A 19,301-nucleotide genomic window follows, 5' to 3' on the forward strand; every position below is an offset into this window, starting at 1 on the left:
TAACGATAATACTATAGAGATAGAAAAAAAAATAAAAACTTATTTTATTTAATATTCATTAATCATTATAACAATTAATAGATGTTAAATAAGATAAATTCTGACATTTTTTTAATAATTCTTCTTTGTTACTAAACATTTTTGAATTCTTAATTGCATTTCTTCTCGTCATCTCTGCTCTGAATCCACCATAACAGATTACTCAATGATGAGTTGCCACAATCAAAACCCTTCAAGCTTCTAATTAATCTTCTTCAATGCAATATCATTCTCATAAATTCATTCAAGTACATAGACAACCCCCTTCCACCCATCTCTAGCACCATATTTATATTGTATTCATTCCGCAGGCTCCTTAAGATCTTAACAAAGCCAACATTGGAGAACAAACACTAGTCCTCTTTTTGTTATTCAAAATATATATGTACCGTTGCTAATAATAACTAAAACGAGCATTTTTAGAAGAGTATAAGTGCTAATCAATCAGAAACTTAAACTTTTTTTTTTTTTTGGTAAGATTTAAACTCTAACTATATGCTTAAGTAACTCTTGATATTTTAGTTTAGAATTTAAGTAGGAACTAATTTTTTCAACTAACATCAGTTAATTTTTAAAATTAAAAAATAAAATTGCAATAAAAAATTAACTATTATTATTAACTAAATGTTAGTTTTACATATACATTTCCTTGAATGAGCGCCATAACTTGTTGAAAAGTTGATGCATAGTGTTATATATGTTAAGGGTGGTGGGGGAATGGGGATGAGACTGGTCAATAGGGTGATAGATGCTGCTTTTTTTGGGCAGCTTTATTAGCCTTTTGCTTTGAGCATATTGCTCTCTCTATCTATCTGGATTGTACCCTTTTGGAGCTTTCTTTTCCACTTCGTGAACCACAATTTGTCTCTTGAAAAACATGCACACTTTTTGAAGATGTATGCATCATTTTATTGAGAGATTTTGTACCAAACTTAATCGAACTTTTTTATTTTTAATATTGGAGTGGTAGTGGTATTTTTTTTTAAATGTAGATTGTTAGGGTGTTACACTCAAATGTGGAATCGTTTAACTAGAGAAGCAAGAAATTGGACCGTCCGATTTATTAGAGGTACAGAAATCGAACCGTCCGATTTCTAGAGGTACACGAATCGGACCGTCCGATTTCTGAGAGGTACACAAATCGGACGTACACAAATCGGACCGTCCGATTTGTGTTAAAAAAATAAAAAATTTTAAGTACAGAAATCGGACCTAGGGATTTGTGTACTTCCACAGTTTTAAAAACACCAAAAATTACAATGATAAAGTATATCACCACTTTTACTTCCATAACAAAAAAAAATTAGCCAACTTAATCATATACTTGTTAGAATAATATATAGTGAATAAAAGGGGATGTTTGTAGTGTATTGTATTGTATACGTTAGTTTACATTTACAACTTAATCAACAAATTAAAAAAGGGTAAGGAAAAGATTGCAACTTTTTTTTTTTTTTTTATGAATAGAAAAGGTGAGTGGTGGCTGAAGGCGAATAGAAAGATAATTCACATGGGTGGGGTTTGTGTCTTTCTTGCCTGAATTGAAAGCTGCATGCTGCATGCCCTTTTCTTAGCTTCTTTCTATTCTATGCAAGGTTGCATTGGTGTGGTCCATTTATCTATCTACTACTCTCTGATCATCAAGGTACGTATATTACTACTCATTCACACAGTTCTGTCTCTCTTTTTTGTTCTTACTTCGCTTTCATAGCTAAATACCACTCTCATGATCATATCCTTTATTTATTGTAACCTCTAATTCATCTCATTTCACCAGTTTTGCTTCCTTGCATTAAAAGCACAGCAAAATAACTACTTCAACGAATTAATGCAACAAGGTACTTTTAACATGCATACATATTTATTACTTGTACTATTATTACTCTGCATCCTTATTGATTATTTAATTATCATCACCCAAAATATTGTAAATTAAAAGAAAAACACCAAATCATTTAATTTGCTTACTTCCATACAAGATGAAATAAAGCTAAATGCTTTTTATTACCATTGTTTTAGAAAAATCAACAATCATAAACTCAAACAGAGCTAGCTCATTGGACAAGACAAAAATGCAACATTTTCTTTGTCATTATATACCAAAATTAAAATTGCAGGGGAAAAAAAATCATCTTGAGTTGGATCCAGTCAACTGATTTAATTTCAGATTTGACATAGTATGTAACTATGTATGGAACTTAGTAAATGGCAGCATATATATGCTGCTCATATACGGCAAAATTGTATGTATGTAAATGTAACTATGCAGCATATATATTACTGTTACTTTTCCTTGGTATTCTTTTTTACTTGTAATGAATCAACGTTGTCACCACATTATTAGGACGGCCAGATTAATTTAACCTTACACATACTTAAAAAGTTGCTGAAGTTAACAAGAGTGAGAGTAAGGTTAACTAGGTAGCTGACAGCTTGGTGTAATGTAATGGGATTAACCGCAGAGTATGACCCTGCTATTTAATATTTTAAACAAAAAGCAACCCTTAACAAATCTAATTTTCCTTTGAAATAAGTCAATAACTGTTAACTGCCATCAGTATCACATTAAAAAATTTCCATAAAGTCACATTTTGCAACAATACATGCATTGCTTGCCAGTTGCTTATTTAGCTGACTTTTCCTTTTTGTTACAAGATTCATAATTCACTTCCCCTAAATTAAGTTGTGTTTAAAATAATCACTCATATTATATAAACATAAAAATTAGTGACTAATAACTCACTATAAAAAAATCATCCTCTAAATGGGGCCGGTGTCTTCACTGAGTTGCCCTATTCATATGACAATGACCAAACTGTCCTCACCAGACGAAGTAGGAAGTCAATGCGAGTGAGGGTAAATAAGTAAATGGGGAGAGTAGAATCCAACTGCAATGTAAGGATAAGTATAGATCTGCTCTCACAAACTACGTTCTCTCTCAGATTCCACAACCACCGTCGTTTCGCCGGAAAATGGCTTTGTTGCACCACAACCACTGACAACTCCAGCTATTATGGGCTACGATGAACAACTCAAACCGTGCCGGAATAACTTGCCGGAATCCTCCAATCCCCGGCGAGTTGTCAACCTTATTTCATCCCTAATCTCCATCTCCCTCTCGATTAGGGTCTTCGCCGGAAAATGGCAACTGATTCGCAACAAGCTCGAGGAGCTCTACTCCGGTCTAGTCGGAGCCGACGACGACCCTTCACTCTCCGGCGTTCTCCCTGCGATCCTCTCCACCGCGGAGGAGTGTTCCGACCTAGCTCGCCGCTGCACCGATCTGACATACAGCGGGAAGCTTCTTATGCAGAGCGACTTAGAGGTGGTTTTCGCGAAGCTCCATTGCCATGTGAAGAAGCTGTCTGAGATGTACACGAAGGGTGTTCTCACACACAGCTACGCTCTGGTGGTCTCAAAGCCTGGACTTGGAGCTTCCAAAGAGGACATGAGGTTCTTCGTGAGGGACCTACTCACCAGAATGAAGGTTGGCGATGTTGCTATGAAGAAGCAGGCATTGATCAACCTCCACGAAGTTGCTTCCGAAGACGACAAGTACGTGAAGGTGATTGTTGAAGTCGGTGACGTTGTTCATGTTCTAGTTGATTTTCTAGGGTCCTCTGAGTTGGAGATTCAACAAGAGTCTGCAAAGGTAGTTTCTTTGATTGCGGGGTTTGATTCTTATAAAGGAGTTCTTGTTGGCGCTGGTGTTGTTGCGCCTTTGGTTAAGGTTTTGGAGTGTTCAAGTGAGACTGGCAAAGTTGCTGCTGCCTTGTGTCTGCTGAGTTTGACTGAGAATTCCGATAATGCTTGGTCGGTTTCCGCTCACGGCGGCGTCACGGCGTTGTTGAAGATTTGTGGCGGTGTAGATTGCAGAGCAGAATTGGTTTGTCCTGCTTGTGGAGTTCTGAGGAATCTGGTTGGTGTTGAAGAGATTAAGAGGTTCATGGTTGATGAAGGTGCCGTTTCAAGCTTCATTAGGCTTATGAGGTCAAGGGACGAAGCGATTCAGGTGAGTTCCATTGAGTTTCTTCAGAGTATTGCATCGGGAGATGAGTCATTGGTTAAGCAGATTGTTGTTAGAGAAGGCGGGGTTCGTGTTTTGCTGCGACTTTTGGATCCTAAATGGCCTTGTTCTTCCAAAACAAGAGAGGTAGTGATGAGGGCTATTGAGAATTTGTTCTTCTCTTGGTCTAGTTGTGTCACTATTTTGATGAGCTATGGTTTTGTGGATCAATTGATGTACTATATTCGAAACGGCGACGTTTCTGTTCAAGAATTGGCTCTCAAAGTTGCGTTTAGATTGTGTGGAACATGTGAAGATGCTAAGAAAGCTCTAGGTGATGCTGGATTCATGGCAGAGCTTGTTAAGTTTCTAAATGTGAAATCATTCGAGGTTCGAGAAATGGCGGCGGAGGCACTCTCCGGGATGGTTATGGTTGCCAAGAACAGGAAGAGGTTTGTGCAAGATGATGAAAGCATTGCTCTTCTTCTGCAGTTGTTGGATCCAGAGGAAGGGAATTCAGGTAACAACAAGTTCTTGATCTCTGTATTGATGTCATTGACGCATTGCAACAGTGGGAGGAAGAAGATTGTGAGTTCTGGGTATGCAAAGAACATAGAGAGGCTTGCATCAGAATCTCAAGTTTCTTCTGCTGACGCAAAGAGACTTGTCAGGAAGCTATCCACCAATACATTCCGCACCATGCTCAGTGGAATCTGGCACCACCACCACCACCACCACTCTTGAATGTAATTCTTTTGAATCTTTAACTGATTATTTTTTACATCATGTCATTCTAAGCTGTGCTAATTTTCTGTTTCCACTTTTTTTCAAATTTTATTTGCCTGGCACATGACAAGAGTAGTACAGGCTCTCTGTTGAGATTGTAACAAGAATTAGTGAAGAAAAAAAAGAAGTTATATTGTTAATTATATGATGATATAAAAGAATGTAATTACTATTTACTAATGGCAGTTATACATACAGATTAGTTGTGTTTTGGAAGTGTTCCAGATATATTATTTGGTTGTTTGTGTATGCATACGTGTGTGATCACATGGAGAAGACATGAATGCTTCAGGGGCATGTGAGAAGTGTCAATCTTACTTTTTCTCTATCCAACATCTAATCCAACGTTATATACAAAGAAGATAGCGATGGATGAGTTTTCCTTGTCTATATTGCTTTGTCTCTTAGCTAGGTTTGCCTAATCTTTTACAATATCAAATTTCTTTTTTGTCAATTCAATCAATAAATGTACAATACGACCAAGCAAGCATGCTTGTTGCCCGGCAAACTTCAGATAAGACAAGAAAATTGAACCAAAACAATTCAATATTGATTAAATGGTTTAAGTAATAAAAGTTGTATTTGGATTAAGATATGTTTTTTATCTAGTAATAAGCGCTTGTTCTAACAATCTGTGTGATAATGTTTGGTTGTTATGGGGCATGTATGGAACCAATGAATGGGAAACATGTGATGGAGTAAAGTAGGTTGGGAATGGGAGCTGAGTTGTTAATGGAACGAGGAGGAAGGCACAGTGAATTCGTGTCGTGCAATTTCCAACCTCTCATCTCAAATAGATGATTTCATTCATTGTGTTCATTGAAGTCATGAAGGAAGCACTTTCTTGTCCTATAGTATACTATTACTAACCATATATGCTAGCTCCAAGGGTCTTGAATTTGATGGAAAAAAATAAATACATGGAAAAGAGATGTATATATTTATTTATTAAAAAAATTCCTAACAACCCATGAATGGAGAATTGTGCATTGTGGGGTAGGTCTCAACGAACTTGAATAGTAGTAATTAGTAGATGCATTAAAATGCAACCAAGTTGAGTGTGCATGTTGAGGCTAATGTTCAATTCTAACATTCGCTATACAGAGTCCCCTGCTGCTCCTGTTTTGCCAGGTACCTTTCCCTTCTCTCTTTCTACAAAGCCAATCAGAATGAATATGAATAAATACATGTATAGCTCAGTTGAAACTTGAAAGTAAGCATACTCACCCATTCATCTATGACAAGCCCTTCACCCATAATCCTAGGACCAGCATCTTCTGGAGGCTTCCTACGCGCCTCCATAGCAGCGTCGGCCTCAGCTAGCTGCCGATTCAGTTTCGCCAGAGCCTTCTCAATGACATAATTACAACCTCAATTAGTAGACTGAGATAATAACAGTGTGTCTCAATTACATTAAGCAAGATATGCTTAAATGAACAAGTGCAGTGTAAGAGTAATGATCAGCTTACAGAACTAGGACGCTCTGGATCCAGAAAAACAACCTGCAAAATCTGCTCTACGGTCACTTTGTCTATCTGTTCATCGAACTGTGTACAGAGAGAATCAAAGCCATTGATTCAGAGTCAGAACAACACTCAGGAATTCGCAAAAATATAAGCTCGTATACAAGATTAATTAACTAACCAGCTCAGGAATGTAGTCCATTGGTCCTTTGACCTTCAAGCTCATGATTTTAAATTTGGGTGCAGGTTTTTGTGGTTTTTCATTGTTTTCTGGAGGCTCTACAAACTTGAACACTAGCAAACCAATAACAAATTGGTGTTTATGACAATGTCAAGTTCTGCACAAAAAGTGCAAAGAAATATAGATAAATGAAGACAGAAATTCATTGATTATTACCGGTTGCAATTAGACTCTCGCCTGGCGAAAGAATAGCCCCAGGTGGACGCATGAAACAACTTTTAGGTGCAGTAGTTTGAAACTAAATAAGAAGAACAAATAAATCATTGTTAAAATATAGTACATGTTTGAGGGTATAGAGCAAAAAAATCATTAATTCATATAGTAATAAATAGAGTACAACATTTTGTAGAGCTGTGACAATTTTAAGACTTTCTGAAAGTTCGTTGTAACTCAAGATTGCAAATCAGGAATACAAGATTTAAAAACCAGGTGCATAGATAAACAGACACATGTTTCATTATACCTTGAAAGCTACATGGAATTTGCTGGTGTTTTTAATTTTGATGGCACTTTTAACCTGCTTTCCCGGCGTATCTACACATAATACGAAAATTAGAAAGATGAACGGCATAACATAAATCATATGAAGCACTAGAATAGAGTTAAATCCGTGCATGAATAGGAGAATAGCGAACACAAACAAGAAATCATGCACATAGTTAAAAGTGCATACACACAGAAATTCCAAGAGAATCCAAGAAATAAGCAACTATAGAATGACTCATCACCAACACTAAGAAACCAATATATCTTTTTACAATTTTTTCACAATTCAACGCAACCCCATTTTTATCTCAGATTTATTATGGCCATCATTCAAAATTAACTACTCATCAGATGGGGATAGAAACTACCAATTGGAATTGAAAAGGGGAGGTTGTGTAGGAAAATTGAGTAAATAAAATAACCCCCTATTTCTTTGAGTGGATACGAAAACAGGGGAATTGAATTAACCGATAGAAATGGAAGAAATCCTTTCATGAAAAGTGCTTATCAAGCATCTACATAAAGCGGGTAAAGTCAGAATTAAGTGATCAGTCATGGTATGATGCATACAAAGTAAGAAGAGCTTGTTGGAAGGATCAAGCTTGAGACGACGAGGGGTTGGGAGAAGCAACTTGGCAAGTGAGGAAAGTGAACTGAACTTGGTGAAGAAGTTGCAGGTGCTGCTGCCTTGTACAGATTCTTGAGGTGTGGCCATGATGATATACTGAACCCAACACAGTCACAACATACATACATAAAATTAAAGCAGAGGAATGCTACATGGAAGCAAGAAAGCAAGGAAGAGAATATAATAAGAATACGGTGGTAAACGTCGTCGTTGACCCTTATCTGTCTTTCTCTCTCTCTCTCTCAAGTGTGAACTAGTTAAGAGAGAAAGAGGGGGTTAATGGGTTATGCTTATGGGTCCCATTTCTCATTTCCCATTTCTTAGACCCACTTAGCTTGCTGAAGGAGGGAGAAGAAGATTGCCATGCATGCATCAAAAGTAGTAATTTAGAACGAGATTTCAACTATCTATAAAAAGAGAGAGAAAATTAATAGACTCTAGTTATTAGCGAGGTTGGTAACGTGATTGGGACGACGGACATCATCCTATACTTTGTGTGGGAAACCGTGTTTTTCCTCCTCAGTCCAAGAACAGAATCAGAATGGCACAAGGTGCTATCTAACTTTGTGAATTTTATGGTAACTTTAATTTTAGTTTGTGTCTAATTTTTGCTTCACTTATTTTTTATGATAAATTTTAGCATAAAGTATATTTTTTGTTTTTGAAGTTTGACAAAAATTTTAAAAATACTCCTAAATTTTATTTTGTTTTAATTTTGTGTCAAAAGTTTTCGATTTGCATCAAATATACCTTTGATGACTAATTTTTCAAAAATTTTAAGACTAATTCAACAACAATTATATAAGAACAATCCTCAACACAAGCAAATCAAATATAATTTTTATGTATTATTGTTAAATTGGTCTTAAATTTTTTGAACATTTAACCGTTGAGGATATATTTGATGAAAATAAAAAACTTTTGAAACAAAATCGAAACAAAATAAAATTTAGGGATATTTTTGAAATTTTTACTAAATTTCAGTGACAAAAAGTATACTTTACCTTAAATTTTAAATATTTAACAATTATTTATTTTTAAATTAAATATTAATTTTAAATTTGTTAATTTTAATTTTATATATATAACATATATTAATTGAGATCAATGGATAAAATTAAAACTTGATCAATTTTCATGTCTTTTGGTAGATGAGTCAAAATTCTTATCTATGAAGTTAGAATTTAAAAGATTCCTGAGTGACGAAGGAATAATGGTGAACCAATATATTCCAATAACATGTAAAATTATACGAATCATTTCCATATGAGTTAAGCAATGATACTGCTAGCAGCAACACTTGAAAGACAAAGGAGAAGCATTCCATACCAGAAAACGTGTAATCGCGAATCCGAAAATATTGAGTAACAAAGAAGCGACACTCTTGGCACATTTTACCAGGCCACTAGAATCCAATGCCAAAAAAAAAAGAGTGACACTGTTACCACACACACACTCTCTCTCTCTAACATAATAATAATTAGGGTAATAATTATCCCTTAAAAAAGCAAAAGAAAATGAAGGGGGTTACAACATGAACTCGGAATCATCCCACTGAAGAACTGCAGAGGCAACGTTCTGCTCCCTTTTGAGTTTGTCTTTAAGGAACCAATCACACACTTTCCCAGCATTCAGCTCTTCAATTGTACACCCTTCTTGCTCTGATATCACTCTCAATAAATTTAGAGACGATATCTATCACCATATAACAACATGAAACAATAAGAGTCAAATTTAGTATATATTGATAGGTGAAATTGTGCAAGGTGTGATAGCTAATAGGTACCGTTAAACGGCATAGAAAACGCTCATGTGAGCTCAAACCAGACATCTCCACCAAACCAGCTTCCTCGAGTGTCAAGAAGGTTCTCTTGTCGGGGTTTTTGTCTCCTTGGTGTCCGCCACTACTGCTGCATTTAACTTGTCTTGTATTTGGTGTTGGTGATGATACCTTCCTTGGCCTTGCTTTGTAACTCCTAATAACCTTTGAAGGGTTTACGAGACATGTTGATTGAATTTGAACACAGGCTTTATAGGGATGTAGTGAAATCATTAGCTTTACTTCTTGAGAACAGAGACACAGTGGTATTCACCTTCTTCAGATTGTGGATGTTGCATGAGTCGTTAGGGACTTATCTTTTTCGAGGATTATCCATTTTTCTTATTTTTAGTGGAGGAGAGAGATGCAAATATTTCGCATTGGGCCACTCTTTTTGGTCCAATAATAGTGGGCCTAATGTTCAAACACTTGAAGAAAATGAGAAAGTCTACCCTTGTATTTGTGTGTTTGAAACAGAAAAAAAAAAAGCAGAAATCCATAGAAAGGGCCGGATATAATAATATGTCTAATTTTTCATCCATATAAGATTTACAAGCTTGCATAGAGAGAAAATAGAAATTAAAAATAGGTACAGATTTAATTGGGACCCCAGCAGCTCAAGTACATGACGGTACGTAGAGACTCTTCAGCCTGTTTGATCTTGTGGGAGTCGGAAGATTTGATAGCAGATGAGTTAAAAGATGAAGATGAGAATCGCCTGGCCTGCTTTGAGGAAGGAGAGCATGCAGAGTCCTTGAGAGACTTTAAGGTTGAGTAGTCACACTTGCTTCTTTGATCCTTCATTCCTTGAACCACTCTTACCCCTGCCTGGTACATCACCCTACTCATGTACCTCAAGCTCATAATAATTACAATGACCTTCGGAAGTTGAGAATGATGGGTATTCAAGATAGGATTATTGCCTTATTCGCTAAGGTTAGGTCGAGATTTATAAGAAAACAGAAAGCGGGTCAAGCAACCGGATGACAAGGTGGAAAGTGGAAACAACCGGCTCAAACAGTCAAGACGTGGCCACCCATTTTGCCCAGTTTCCTAAGAACCATGGGCTCTATTGGCCTATTCTATGGTTACCGGACACGTGTCGGTTTCAGCCATCATATAAGATTATCACACAAATCTTACCACGTAGGATGCTGGAACTTTAACGTGGCTAGTCTTAATCAAAATGTACTTATCTTCAAATTTACCAACTAGGCAACTTTTATGTACATTCTGTGGAAGATATTCTGGAAGCGCCGTGGATTGTGGACCCACAGATTCTCTTTCGTTTCCATGATCGCCGGTATGCATAGTTATCTGAATCGAACCGGTAATCAACCTAATAAGACTATTAGGTTATTAGATTATTGGTTCAATCATTGGATCACAAATTGAATCGGTTGATTCGATTATAATTAAATAATTATATAAAATTTAATTTTTTTTATAATAAAATTTTTTATACAAAATTAAGTTATTTTAATATTTTAATAATTTATTAATTAATTATATTAATCAAATATATGTTAAAAAAGAGTTAATATTAATAAATATTATATAATTATCAATAAAAAAATATGGTATGATAACTGAATATATTTTTGTTTATTTTTTTAATTTAAAGAATATTTAACAACATTTAATATTTGTAATAATTATGTAAAATTAAAAAATAATTAATTTAAGTGAGTAAATATAAAATAAAAAATTAATTAAATTAAATATAAAATTACTCATTAGATTAAAAGGACAAAAGTATAAGGAGATTTTAAATTTTACATGAGTAAAAGAGTTAATAAGATATAGTTATTAATTAGGATATATATAATAAATTATAATATATTTATAAAAAGGCATTTATAGTATCCAAAAGCATGTTAGCCTAGTGGGTTACAAACTCCTTTATTTTCCAGGAGCGCCAGGTTCGAACCCCAGCAGGTAATGCCGTGCATGTGCTGACATCATCTGGCGGGTTGACCGGTCCGGTTTGGTCTGCAATTCAGTCCGGTTTTTACCGGATTTTTCGAGTTTGACCAGTTTCTTTGCTTGTGTGGTTTAATTGTTAATCCGAACCGATTAAGAGTTCGGTTCACTGGTTTTTCAGTCGAACCGGTCGGTCCAGTCCGGATTTGATAACTATGCCTAGATGATAGATATATCATAAAAAAAAATAGATAATAATCGATTAATGATTCGGTGGTCCTCACTTGTTTTTTCACCAATTGTGGTAAAAACTTAAATCAACGGTTAGATCATTATTAATTTTGATCCAACGGTGGGTTATATTTTGTCAATTATAATCAAATTTTTTTTTGCAATTAATGGTATATGAACTACGGCCCAATAGAATTTGTTATTTCCATAAAAAAATTTGCTGAATCTTAAATTTCACCCACACACAAAATTGAATTTCATAATTTCCAACTAGTTAAACACACAATTGTCTCCCTTCGTCAACATCAACATCTTCTTCTTCACTCTAATATTAATTCTATTGATGTTCAACTATACATCTCCTAAGTTTCATATTTTACACCCTTACAAGCTTATTTGTTTATCAAATTTACGGCGTATATCTTATCTCTCAATCTCTGCGAGGAAGCAATCTGAATCCCAATGTCTAATGAGATAGGTTTTTCATCAATCTGAAACCCTAAGTCACACTCTTAGGATTAATTTTGATAGATTTTTTGCATCATGTCATCAAATACCTAGCCTAAAATTAGGTTATTTCTAGTATTATTTACTTATTTAATTAGATTATTATTCATCAACTGCAAACAATGTTAAATTATTAACGACTTTAGATAAGGAGAAAACTGTCGAAACTGTATTCTTGTTGGGTGCATAGCATCGGTGGAAGACAGTCACCTATATGGGGACGATAGTGGCAACGAATATTGTTGACTCATCGGTTGTTCTAGAAATGTTCTCTTTTGCACTACCCGTTCCCATTATCTGAATTGTCCCCTGTTCGGTTTTGGCACAAAATTTTTTAATTTTGTAGTTTTTGTTGTGGTGGACGAGAAGATAGTTTTTCTACATTGCAGTGGTGGACCAAATCTAGCAAACTCCTCTATCTCCATGACTTAGCAGTAGACCAAAAAAAGCTTCACCTTCATGAGATAACACTAACCCTGTTCTTTGTATTTTTCATTTTGTCACTTCATGTTTAACTTATGATTTTTATTGATTATTCTATTTGTAATTGTGACTTCAACTGAAACTGATTTTGATTTTAAAGTAATTACTGCAACTTAACTTCCTGCAATAATGTGTTGAAAAGGATAAAGATTGTGTGTTGCTTATTATGCTGCAAATTGAAAATTAGTTCCACTTTATCGAAAAACCTAACTAAGAATACATTATGCATTCATATATATCTTCAATTGTTTTTGCACTTATACAAATCTTGAGGAGGGGTTGGCTTCAAATCTCCTTGTGTATATAATTATCAACTTTGCTGAAGTACTTTACATTAATTAATGCATTCTTCTTTGAAGGTAAATGATTTTGAGTTTTTAGTGAGTTGATGAAGTAAATTTCGCTCATAATACTTATCATTCATTGTGTTAAAGACAAATTGAAGGGCTTTGGTATAATTCTTCTGAATTGCATAATATGTAAAGTTTAAATGAGCTTCCTTTTAATATAAATAAATCAATTTAAATAAATATTATCTTTTTCTTAATGCTATAATATAGATTATCAAAACTGAAGTTATATAACATCTGATTTGAAACTGTTACATTGTTCTTTGTGACTTAGATTTATGTTTCTAAAATATTTTTCTTTATCTTCTTTCCTAGGTTGCACAGTTTGGAATTTTGGATCACTAATGTAGATAATATCCATTTCTTCTACTAGTTATGAGTCTCAAAACAAAGGACCATTAATTAGAGCTTGATTAGTTATGTTATGCTATTTAATTTAATTTCATAATTCTGTGTAACTGACATTGTTATGCAGCCAATTAAGACTCAATAATTAGTATCTTTCACTTTATGTCCAACTTAAGGCCACAATTTCATGTTGCTAATACTCTTGGATTGTGATGTAATGTCATGTTATGTACTATTGTGCATAAATTAATACTTAATGCTTTTATAATTATATGATTGTGTCACGGAGTAACATAAATAGTTGGCAATCAATACATGTTTAGTTTTTGTAAAAGTATGTTCATGAACTCTAAAAATAAATAGTGTCATGACTTCAAATACAAGTCTTTCAGTCAGTAAATAGATATAAATTTGAAGAAATTTCATATAATAAAATTACAAAATTAAAAGCATGCATTTAATAACATTTTTATGAAAGAACTCCTAAGAATAATGAATGCTGACCAGCCAATATTTTGATTACCATAAAATAAAAGAGAAAGATAAATAAGTGATTCATCCATAATATATAACAATTAAAGTTAAAGCCTTTGTAAGTACACCCATAATATCCAAACTGGCACAACTAAAATAAAATTAGATGATAATTAAAGCTTGAAAATAAAACTAGTTTATAATTAAAGCAAACTACATAATACGGGCTACATATGCCACAAAGAAAATTCTTAGGTATTGGTCCTTCATGCTCCCACCTGGTGCTTCTCTCACTCAATTGCATCTTTAAAAATCTCATTCTTCAACTGATTGAAGGGACTAGTAACCAAGTCCACCGCTAACTTAGCACGAAGCAAGTTGTGTTTCAACTGTTTCATGAAATTTATATTTTGTTAGAGTTTGGTTATCTATTAGAAATAGAAAAAATACCTCTCTTGTATATAAATTAGCTGCAGACTTTTCCAATAACAATAAATGAGTTTGCATCATAGGTACTCCATGTGCACATTCAAAGTCTGCTAGACTATCTTTGAAATGAATGTAGGCAACACATCTATCAAAGTGCTCTACAAAATCTCTTAAATTATACCTGGACTTAACATACTTTGCAATAACTGAGTGCAACCCCTCACATCGAGAAGTGGTCCTAAACCCAGCAAAGAACTTCCCACGGATATGTGCTGTTGCCCAACTATGACGGTTATCATACATATCAATTATCCATTGCTTGTCTTGCACATCAAACTCTTCAACCATCCGATCCCACTTACTACGAAATACACCAACATCGTAATCACCCAGCATGCACTTCTTAAACTGCGATGTGAACCTAGGATTACCTACATTACTCGTGGCATTGCCAAGCACATAGGCGATGATGTGCATTAGGAAAAACTTTTTCGATTGCATTTTTCATTGAAAGGGCACCATCTGTGATAACTGAAATTGGGGCCTTCCCCTTCATTGCTTCCAGCAAACTTTTTAACAACCAAATATATGTTTGCTCCGACTCATCACACACAAGGGCGGCCGCAAAGACAACTGTGCGGTTATGGTTATTAACACCCGAAAAAACGACAAGCGGACAATGATATTTGTTCTTCTTGTAAGTAGCGTCAAAAGCCAATACATCACCAAACAATTGATAATTCATTTAGCTTATTCCATCACACCAAAATAAATTCTTTATCGAGTGAAACCTATCAACCTCATATCTTATAACCATGACAGAATCAATGGACTTCATCTTCCTCAAAAATTGAAGAGTTGCACTAGCATCACCCTTCAACCATCGACGTTGCTGTGCGACTTGATTGTACAAGTCCCTGGGCAAAAAGGGAACATTGTGGTGACCACCAGATTGGCTTGAGAGTGCTGCAAAAATATGTGCAGTGCCTAATCCACCCTTCCTCATTATATTTATTTGCTCAATGTCTGCAGCAGGTATTTTTCTGTGACCAGGAAGCTTTGCAGTAAAAATTGGAGGAAGAAGGTCGTGATTATGCAAATCAAAAAATTTTGAAATAATCCAGCGACCACTAACAACGTCAAATGACACCTGAACCTTTGCCTTACAGTCACATCTTGTTTTCTGGTATGCATATTATCTGCTGTCGGAAGCCCTTGCGACAACAAACAAAATTCTGTCGATTGATTATCCCATTGTGCTTTCGCATCTTACTTTTCCGACCACTAAATCCCCTTGACTTGGCAAATGCATTGTAGAAATCAAAAGTCACTCCTAGATCACTGAAATGATATCTTTTTATATCAACATCTACAATATTCAAGAACTCAGTCTTTCCTATGTCCTCCCACCCGTCAATCTTATAAGATTCATCCAATTGATCAAAATGGGCACCTTCATTGGGTTCAGAAGCATCAACTTCTGCATTTGCCAAGTTAGCATCCATGAAGATATCGTCGTCCAGGAGCTCATCACCGTTTCTCAAGGGATTCTCCAAATTCCCGTGAAACCCGTCAACATTATTGGTGTCATCTACATAATACTACATGAACAAATTAATTTAGACTAAGTATTTGATGGCATGATGCAAGAAATCTATCAAAATTAATCCTAAGAGTCTGACTTAGGGTTTCAGATTGATAAAAAACCTACCTCATTAGACATTGGAATTCAGATTGCTTCCTCACAGAGATTGAGAGATAAGATATACGCCGTAAATTTGATAAAGAAATAAGCTTGTAAGGGTGTAAAATATGAAACTTAGGAGATGTATAGTTGAACATCAACAGAATTAATATTAGAGTGAAGAAGAAGATGTTGATGTTGATGTTGATGTTGACGTTGACGAAGGGAGACAATTGTGTGTTTAACTAGTTGGAAATTATGAAATTCAATTTTGTGTGTGGGTGAAATTTAGGATTCAGCAAATTTTTTTGTAGAAATAACAAATTCTATTGGCCCTAGTTCATATACCATTAATTGCAAAAAAAAAAATTGATTATAATTGACAAAATATAACCCACCGTTGGATCAAAATTAATAATGATCTAACCGTTGATTTAAGTTTTCACCACAATTGGTGAAAAAACAAGTGAGGACCACCGAATCATTAACCATGATACTTGATAGGTACATATAGTTTTTTTTAGTTAATAGTCAAAATAGTCCCTGAAAGATACCCTGATCTCCATTTTAGTCCTCGAAAGACAAAATTAATCGAAATCGTTCTCGAAAGATACACGACTTGGTCACGTTAGTCCTTCCGTCAGTTGGATGATGACGTGTCACGTTATGTGCCACGTGGCATGATGACGTGGTGGGTTAATGCCACGTGTCACAAGATGATTGGTTGATGTGTCAGATCAGTGACACTCACTTGACATGTAAAAAGGTTATTTATAATCAAAATAGTCCTTGAAAGTTCAGATGTAAGTCATTTTCATCCCTAAAATTTTAAAAATTAATCAAATTAGTCCTTATATAATTTTTTTAAATTTTTTCTTGATAATATTAAATTTAAAATATTTTTTGATACTACTAATTTTAATAGAAATGTAATTGACAAACAAAAAATTAGTAATTATATCTTTTCTTCTTAAAATTTTTTTCAATAAAATTATCTCTCTCATTTAATTCTTCTCAAAATTTCTCTTATTCTTTTCTATTCTAAAACCTTTTTCTTACAGTATTACATTTTGCTGGAATATATATATACTCAAAATTAAAATGTATGTATTTGTTAACCTAAACAAAGTTATATGCTCAAAATCAAAATTTATGTATGTTAACCTAAACAAAGTTATACCACTATTTTTTTTCTACTACATCTTTTTTTTTTCTTTTTCATTACGGTATTACTTATATATAGGATGTAATGGTAGTGATATTAAAAGTCAAAATTCAAGAAGATCCACAAATTTTGCTTCAATTTCAAATTTTACAAAATATTGAAAATTTGTTGCTTAATTATTATTATTATTATTATTAGGTGATTTCTTCGATACCCAACTAATTTGAGGGTATTACATACCCTTTTTACATGTTCCAATTAATTTGTGACAAGTGTATTCATTAATTCCAATCAGCAAATAAATTTTTAATTTTTAAAAATAAAAAATAATGAATTTAATACATGTATTAAATATTTTATATATACATATCTTAATATAATATACATACATTTAACTTTGGTTAAATCAAATCACCATATGTGGCAAACCTTGACTAAATTATTTAAAAGAAAAAAAAAAGAATTAGAATTGGGACGTTGTATATGCCGCTAGAAAAAGAGGGAAGAACATAGAACCCTAATCATTTTCATTTAATTTCGTCTTCTTCTCTCCTCTATATTCACAGAAAAAATTCGTTTTCATCTTCTTCCCTCTCCTTCAGGATATACTTCTTTTTCGTCCTTCTAATCTTCGAAAGTCGTCGATCTTGTTGCTGTAACTCAGAACAATCCATCATCTTTTTACTGTTCTTCAATTCAAAGTCGCCGATTTTGTTGTTGGAACCCATAACAATCGATTGTTATGTTTACCGTTCTTCCATTCAAAGTTGCTAACATAACAAATCTCTCTGTCTCTAAACCAGATACCGTCACACTCTCAGCGTTTGCAAATTGTTACAAGTCATTCTTTGTTATCTTTTTTTCTCTTGTTTCATTCTTTTCCTTGATTAAAATTAGTACTGTTTGCCTGCGACTAATAATTGGTACAAGTGTGTTTATTCTTTGTTACTGTTTATCATTTACATAGTCTATTTTGAAGCTTATTATCTTTGATTTTTTTCTCCTTCAATAGCAATACTATTTCATTAATTTAGAATCACCAAAACAAAGAGTACTTCAAAGAGTACTAGGAAATAAAAAAATTAATAGTAGCAATTCTTAATAATCCTACAACATAGATACAGGTTATAACTCACATAAAATTTCAGGTATTGATGATTATAATCCCTGTTTATAATTTATTAGTTTATACTTGATTATATAGATGTGATGTTCATTTTGAGCGGCTGAACAAATCAATAAAAAATTTGCTTTAAACATACGAGTTTAAATTAGTTATGTAACAGTGATCATTATTGAGTTAAAATTATTGTATATGTGGTCTTTTCTAATTACTTGTAATACAAAATTATATTTTTAAGGTTTATTGATTTTTATTTAATGATAGTTTCGTGACATGCAAGTAATGAAGAAGTTATAAATTTGATTTGTTAAAAATCAGCCACTCCTTCAATTAGTTGTATAAGAAAAGGATGCATTATTTTAATATATTTAAAAAGCCAACTTCGATTGAAATTCTCTTTGTAAATAATATAATTAGGGATTACTTTTCTATATGTATTTAAAGTGATATATACATTAAAAATTTGTAAACATACCCTTTTTTGTTGTTGATTTTTATATGGTCTTTAATCAATAGAAAATTTTTTGAATGATAAAAATTGTTGACACATTCTATAAAAAAATCTGTCATAACAAAATCCTACAAAAGAAAGAAAATTCAATATTTCAAAATATAAATATATAAGATTGTTATAGATTTTAATTTATATATAGAAAGATTCTAAACAATAAATAGCTACCACAAAAAAGTCGCATTACAAAGTATTAGCACCAAAATGACTTATTTATATCATTTATAGTTAACATAATTTATTTAGAATTTTTCGAACTGATGCATTAAGAAGTAACATATATTCTTATTTTTTAACTAAATTCTTGTTCTTTTCCTCAAATTTTACGTAGTTCTTCTTAGCAGCCTTGATAATGGTGTTTTTTTTTCAGATTGTATGACTTCATGATCAAATCTATAGCAATGCGCATCCTAGTTGCATCATCAACCTTCAAATGATAAAACCAGCAGTAAGTCACACTTATGTAATTAGAAATTTATCATGAAATGTAACTTACATAAATGTTATAATCATCAATTCAAATGCAATTTTTCATCCAAGTTGCTACACAAATACCACAATCAAAGCTATGTTAAATTTTATATGAAAAAAAAAAGTACTAGTTA

General features: G+C 33.5%; 3 protein-coding genes across 3 annotated transcripts; 1 reads left to right on the plus strand and 2 right to left on the minus strand.

Annotated features, from left to right (window-relative positions):
- LOC107623086 lies at nucleotides 2,765-5,047 on the plus strand. The gene has a single exon (XM_016325227.2). The coding sequence runs from the start codon at nucleotides 3,053-3,055 to the stop codon at nucleotides 4,787-4,789; it is 1,737 nt and encodes a 578-aa protein (XP_016180713.1). The 5' UTR covers nucleotides 2,765-3,052; the 3' UTR covers nucleotides 4,790-5,047.
- LOC107623087 (vesicle-associated protein 4-2) lies at nucleotides 5,554-8,193 on the minus strand. The gene is made up of 8 exons (XM_016325228.2): nucleotides 7,843-8,193; nucleotides 7,592-7,745; nucleotides 6,999-7,069; nucleotides 6,692-6,773; nucleotides 6,476-6,588; nucleotides 6,301-6,378; nucleotides 6,059-6,178; nucleotides 5,554-5,983 (listed from the first exon to the last, which is right to left on the minus strand). Exons 2-8 carry the CDS (start codon nucleotides 7,734-7,736, stop codon nucleotides 5,918-5,920), a joined length of 675 nt encoding a protein of 224 aa, XP_016180714.1. The 5' UTR covers nucleotides 7,737-7,745; nucleotides 7,843-8,193; the 3' UTR covers nucleotides 5,554-5,917.
- On the minus strand, nucleotides 8,879-10,070 carry LOC107624242. The gene is made up of 2 exons (XM_016326725.2): nucleotides 9,436-10,070; nucleotides 8,879-9,344 (listed from the first exon to the last, which is right to left on the minus strand). The coding sequence occupies exons 1-2, from the start codon at nucleotides 9,700-9,702 to the stop codon at nucleotides 9,177-9,179; spliced, it is 435 nt and encodes a 144-aa protein (XP_016182211.1). The 5' UTR covers nucleotides 9,703-10,070; the 3' UTR covers nucleotides 8,879-9,176.

The sequence above is a fragment of the Arachis ipaensis genome, chromosome B10 (genome assembly GCF_000816755.2).
Source record: "Arachis ipaensis cultivar K30076 chromosome B10, Araip1.1, whole genome shotgun sequence".
Taxonomy (NCBI): Eukaryota; Viridiplantae; Streptophyta; class Magnoliopsida; order Fabales; family Fabaceae; genus Arachis; species Arachis ipaensis.

Coding starts and splice junctions, on each gene's coding strand:
- LOC107623086 (XM_016325227.2), top strand. CDS start 3,053: ATGGGCTACGATGAACAACTCAAACCGTGCCGGAATAACTTGCCGGAA.
- LOC107623087 (XM_016325228.2), bottom strand. CDS start 7,736: ATGGCCACACCTCAAGAATCTGTACAAGGCAGCAGCACCTGCAACTTC. Junction 6,589..6,691: donor CGAGAGTCTAATTGCAACCG/GTAATAATCAAT, acceptor TTGGTTTGCTAG/TGTTCAAGTTTGTAGAGCCT. Junction 5,984..6,058: donor GGCTTGTCATAGATGAATGG/GTGAGTATGCTT, acceptor TTGGCTTTGTAG/AAAGAGAGAAGGGAAAGGTA.
- LOC107624242 (XM_016326725.2), bottom strand. CDS start 9,702: ATGATTTCACTACATCCCTATAAAGCCTGTGTTCAAATTCAATCAACA. Junction 9,345..9,435: donor GTTTTCTATGCCGTTTAACG/GTACCTATTAGC, acceptor ATATGGTGATAG/ATATCGTCTCTAAATTTATT.